General features: G+C 41.1%; 2 protein-coding genes across 2 annotated transcripts in view; one reads left to right on the top strand and one right to left on the bottom strand.

Annotated features, from left to right (window-relative positions):
- Positions 1-253: 253 nt before the first annotated feature.
- LOC311066138 (uncharacterized protein) lies at positions 254-4,853 on the bottom strand. Its single transcript, XM_084087147.1, has 3 exons — positions 4,329-4,853; positions 3,444-3,555; positions 254-1,525 (listed from the first exon to the last, which is right to left on the bottom strand). Exons 1-3 carry the CDS (start codon positions 4,343-4,345, stop codon positions 1,316-1,318), a joined length of 339 nt encoding a protein of 112 aa, XP_083943273.1. The 5' UTR covers positions 4,346-4,853; the 3' UTR covers positions 254-1,315.
- Positions 4,854-5,619: 766 nt separating this feature from the next.
- Positions 5,620-6,000, top strand: part of hid1a (HID1 domain containing a) — a 39,637-nt gene continuing 39,256 nt past the window's right edge. The window contains exon 1 of the mRNA XM_084108387.1: positions 5,620-5,767. Within this exon, the coding sequence (XP_083964513.1) occupies positions 5,702-5,767 (66 nt within the window). The 5' untranslated portion in view covers positions 5,620-5,701. The remainder of the gene's footprint in view (positions 5,768-6,000) is intronic.

Raw genomic sequence — 6,000 nt, 5'->3', positions numbered from 1 at the left:
ACTCTTATTCCTCGGCTGGGATCGTGTCGAGACTTTGAAGCTGCACTGAAACTCAAATTCGGACCTTCAACCCGTCGGACCCCATTGAAGTCACTATATGGAGGAAAATCCTGGAATGTTTTTCTCAAAAACCTTAATTTCTTTTCCACTTAAGAAAAAAAAGACATGAACATCTTGGATGACGTGGGGGAGAGTAAATTATCAGGAAATTTTAATTCTTTAAATAGGAAAAATATAAACAGTTTAACACAGGTTTGCTTAAGAACATCCATCTTTATTTAGAAATGTAGATGATCTGAATGTAAAATGTAAATGTACATCTTTCCATACAAAAAGGTATAGTTAAAAATAAACAACAATCTTTTAAAATGCAATCTGAGTTCGAACAGCACGCAAGAAAACCTCGGCAGGGTCTCGAAGGCCTGACGCCTGGATGAGCAACCAGCTTTACGGATGGTTGTGAGGCGAGAGATCCTGCAGAACGGTGTCGAGATTAGCAGGAAATCACTTCTTCACGCACTCGTTACAGCACTGCAAACTAATCAACACAATATTCTGCCATGTTTAATGCCTCCCATCTAAAAATGTGCACGGCTGAGTTGCTATATGTGGTCCGAATCAATGTTTTTTCATCAACGAGTGCAAATCCCCCCCACTAAAATGTTCCTTTATCCTCAACACAGCTGAAAAAAAAACACACAGTGTGAAAGTCACAAAAGTTTGCATCATAGTCAAGCCGTTATTGCTTACAATGAACACTTTTGTGCTCTAGTTAGTCAGAGAGTGTACAGTACCAGGGCGCGTTTTCCATCCGATGACATTTCAACATAACAGAGAGAGAGAGAGAGAGAGAGAGAGAGAGAGAGAGAGAGAGATATCTAGGAAAGCAGGATTGAATGAGGATGGAGATGAAGAGGTTTTACCCTGTCGCTACTGGGATTGTAGGTGTTGTCAAAAGTACAGACTTCGGCACCAAGTCGATGCTGAAATTTTAAAACTGTGACGCTTTGAGCGCTGTTGAGCGTAATCATAAACACCTCTGATTGGCCGTTGTAGTCACATGCTCATCAAATATGTCTGTGATTGGCTACAATGATCAGCGCTTCAAAAACATGTTGTACATATACATCAGTGCGTTGATCATTGTAGCCAATCACAGACAGCTCCGATGAGCTCATGAACACAACGGCCAATCAGAGGTGTTTATGATTATGCTCGACAGCGCTCGAAGCGTCTCGTTTTTTAAACTTCAGTAGCGACTCGGTGCCGACGTCGGTACTCCTGACGACACTCTGGGATTGTGTGTTCCTGAAAGTCATCTGTGCTTGGCCTGGGCTCGGCTCTGTAAGCTGTGGAAGTGGGCTTCCCGCAGGACTCGGTTGATGTGCTGGTAGGACAGCGGGTCCATGTGTCCCGACTGCTTGGAGGCACTGATGGGACTGATGGGCCCGATGAGGTCCGGTCCACTGTTGCTGCCGGTGGCGGATTGATCCGGACTGCTGATCCAGCTCTCGCTACTGGACGACTGTGAAGAAGAAGAAGAACCGCAAGATCAGGTCAGCAAACAACATCCCATCCTTATTAAAGCCACACGTACATCACAGAGATCTTTGGTACCTTGTTAAGAACCTTGTCCAGGACTATATCTTCTGGCGTAGGAACATTACCAAAGTCCCTTTAAGACAAGTCATTTCACGCGGCGGCCATTTTAGTGTTATCAGCGCATCTTGTGTTATTCTATAGTCTTTGGTTCAAGTTTGGAGTTTCATGTCCCAATGCCATTACCCACACTTTCCTTTCTCAACTGCGTTTCTATAAAAGCCAAAGCTATATCTATTTAAAAAACATTTTGTTTTCCTAAGTTATATAAGATCAGGTTAGCAACATCCCACTCTTGTTAAAGCCACACGTGCGCAAAGTCCCTTTAAGACGAGTCATTTCACGCGGCGGCCATCTTAGAAACGACCATCTTATCTCTTTGAATGGGGAAACATAACATAACTCCGAAAATGTTCGTCAAGCTTACGATTAAATTTCATATTTGAAATCACCAGTGAAATCTGACAACAACTGTCTCATAAATTGTGTTTCTGAATGCTCAAATCATGACAGAAAACAACATTTTTTGCAACGACTTTACCAATCAGCGATTGGCTCTTATTGAGGAGGCGGGACTTATTCCGCCATATTGAGCGATGCACTTTTCCCCATTCAAAACAATACTGAGTGATGTTATTCTATAGTCTTTGGTTTAAGTTCAGAGTTTCATGTCCCGATGCCATTCCCACACTTTCCTTTCTCAACTGTGTTACTATACAAGCCAAAGGCAGTTTTTTAAATCTAACATTTAATCATACAGTTAGTTATTTGCCCTGAGGTCCATTTCTGGCTTGGTGGCGCTCTCTCACACACACACACACACACACACACACACTGCAGGGTAGCTCAAACAACTCACTGTGTGGATCTAAATAGGAGAATGCTAAACAGTTTATGATTGGATCACTTTGCACTGCGCAAATTGTAACAATAGTCGCTTATATAATGGTAATTTGCCAGCATTGACAATTTAAAGCTGTGATATTTGCCTGGGAGGGTTAAACTGAGGGTTACTGTCGTCAGTTAGATCGCTTTAAATCAGAGATAAAGTAGTGCGTAAGATTACATACATTTCAATTAATGAATTATTAATTATAGCATTTTATGTGCTCCTGAACGTCTCTGTGTGTACACAGCACAATCTCCGATCTCTCTCTCTGTGTGTGTGTGTGTGTGTGTGTGTGCTTCAGTGAAAACAGCACATTAATACAGAACGGTGATCAAACTGACTGGAACTACCTGTGCATTAAAAGGTCAGATCAGAATCCAGTATTCATGCAGACCATGGTATAAAAAAATATTTAATATTGCATCCTAAATTTAGGGATTTAAACTCATTATTAGCTTTTCATCCACTCGTAAACCCTCTAGTAAGACTTCTAGAAGAGACTTCATTGCTGAATTAAGGCCTGATCACACCACGAGCGATTCCTATATTAGCGTTCACACCAACGCACAATATCGTTGTGTTTATTTTGAGTGTGTGCCGTGATTTTGTCGTCTGCCACTTTAAATGCTTGAGGTCCTCAGAGCAGGACTGATTCTGATTGGCTGTCAATGTTTTTATCACTGAAAAAGCAGTTCTGAAAGTGATTCCAAGGATATCGGTCCTCTGTGCTGTTACTGTTGCAGTTGTAGTGGTGTGGACTCTGCTATTCTTTAACATTTAGAGCAATTTTTAGAACTATACCTTTCCGGTGAACTTAACTTTACATCTGCAGAGCTGCAATGTTGCAGTAAAGTGGAGAAGTCTGCATATTTTTACAGTTTTATATCATATTATGACCGTCGCAGTGTCCGTAAGATGTCTCTACTCAACACCTGATGTTGATTTCAGTTTATACCTCTGACTCCCATGATTCCCTGCCCGTCTCAGGGTTCTGGAGGGCCGAACTCAGTCTTTTGGCCTGAGGCATCTGAGCTTCTTCATCTTCACCTTCAGCGCGCTGACGTTTCCTTCACAACATCAATACAGATGATCAACAACAGCAGCTTCACATTACTAGATCAACCACAATATGTACAGTCAAACCAAAATGTATTCAGACACCGTCAAAATTTCTCACATTATCAGAGTTTATTCGCTATAGTTTAGAAAATGGTACTAAAATATGACTCAGAATCAGTTGATATTTCACTGGTTTTGTCCGTCCTTCTGTTAGACTGTCTCACAGATGAATTATGTTGAATATCTGTCAGCTGTTAAATTTAACTACACAATTAGATAATACCAGTTTAGATCAACCAGTTACCAAGCAATGCTTCATTTTGTTCAGTCTGTGTGTAAAAAGAGCATTAGCAATTAAAGAAAAAACACTTCAGCAAAACATAGTCAGGTCAAAGTGTCTGAATCATTTTTAGTCCCAAATTTGTATAAATGTTACTGGTAGTCACTGTATGAAGAGTTTTTGGGTATAATATGTCACAGTTTACTTAATTTTGCTCTCCTCGCTTACATAAATGAACTATAGTGTCCTGCACCCACTAGTAAAACATATCAAAATGTATATCTGGCGTCTGAATAATTGTAGGTTTGACTGTATATTCTCGTGTATAATACTTAATTGCATATTAAGTTTCTTAATTGTGATATGAATGCTACAATCTAGCATATTCCCTCTCTCTGAGTTTGTGTTAATCAACATGTATGACCCGGAGAATAAAGAGACACCTCTGGGATTAACGTTACTAGACATGTGTTATTTAGCTATAATAGTGTGTGTTCTCACCTGTTTTCTGTCAGCATGTCTGTGAATGCCACGATCTAGTATCTTCGCGTGTGTTATTGATCTCTTGGATCAGCTCTGATCAACAGCCTGCTGTGTCATGCTATACACTCAACACTTCATCACACCTCTGCTAACAGCTCAACACACACACACACACGGCATGTTTCGGCTCAAAGCGGCTCGATGGCGTTCAAATCACTCAATTACATGTAAGAAAACAAGCGAATGTCGTATTAAACCGTCATAAACGTGTCAGACTCAAACTCATCCGGCTAGTCTCTATCATAGCTGTGTGCTAACTGACACTTCACTAACTTAGCTGTGAATCCTCGCGGGATATTCGACTGATTTAACGCTATATTCTTCTTGGAGTCGTACTTTCATGAACGTAGCAGATAAAATAAGGTTCTTTGTGGATATAAGTCGGCTATTCGTCTATTTTAATGAGCCTGCGCGACACAAAAACACACCACCGCGGATGCTGTTATTTACATGCCACTGCGCATGCGCGAAACTCGAGCCTGTAAAGCACGAGGGCGGTGCGGGATTGGCTGATCGCGTGATGACATCACGCCTGCTGTGCACGAGCGCTTCTCCCATTCAAGAACAAATTTGTATTTTATGATTTTATCCATGCAGTTATAACTTATAACGATATATAAGGACATTTTCCAAATATTGCGGTCGGGTACATCGCGTGACGCACGTGATCACATTTACAACAGCTGATGCACTGTTTTCATTGTAACTCCACAAACGTGTATTCAAATGTAAACATGACTTCTATTTCCACGAGAATAAACGGATTTTTTTTTTTGAATCTGCTTTATCGGAAGGCTAGTTTTTTTTTTTTCTATACATTTTTTTATACACACGAAAATTGTGTTACTTCGATTACGTTATACTGTATTTGGAAAATGGGTTGCGATGCCTGTGAAACAGTAAAAGATGCAAAGGGAAATTTGCCAAACAGTGTTTTCCTAGCAACTGCCTAGTGCGTTTGGAATTTATTAATCCTACTATGTCTATTTAGGCAGAGGCCTGGCTTATGAATATGAATTAGAGCCGACTGACGTTGCTTAGTAACCTTTCTGGGGCGTCCAGTTACGTAACCAAACTAACGGTAATATTCAGGAGTCAGCTGACTCAGGGCCTGCAGTTTAACCAATCAGTTACGCCTAATGGTCTTACGAAACCTCCCCCTAATTAATATTCATGAGAAAATCCTTCCCATAGTAGGAATATGAAATACTCGTGCCGGAAGTGTGTGTGTTTAGCGCAGCCCCACCGCCTCCGCAGATGACACACACAGAGAGGAGGAGGTGACAGGGATTAGAACTGCGCCTCATCATTAAACCTACATATCAGGAGAAATGGGAAATACGGACTCGAAGCTAAATTTCAGGAAGGCGGTGATACAGCTGACCACAAAAACACAGGTTTGTGTCGTTGCTGCTGTTATTCGAGGCGGTTATCAGCAGCGCGCGCGCGCGTGCGTGTTTGTTTCCAGATGGACCGCGAGACCTCACAGAAAATTATTATTTACATATACAACCTTAATGCAGCATTTATACATTTATATGTGTAGGGGTGCACTGGTGTTTCATTCAGAATAATGGTGCTTGTGACAGGTGTCATGTGTTTATATCTGCATTTCTGTCGCTCATTCATA

This window comes from Abramis brama, assembly GCF_963993115.1.
Source record: "Abramis brama genome assembly, chromosome: 1".
Taxonomy (NCBI): domain Eukaryota; kingdom Metazoa; phylum Chordata; class Actinopteri; order Cypriniformes; family Leuciscidae; genus Abramis; species Abramis brama.
Note: the sequence above shows the minus strand (reverse complement) of the source record. Positions and strands in the feature narration are given on the sequence as shown.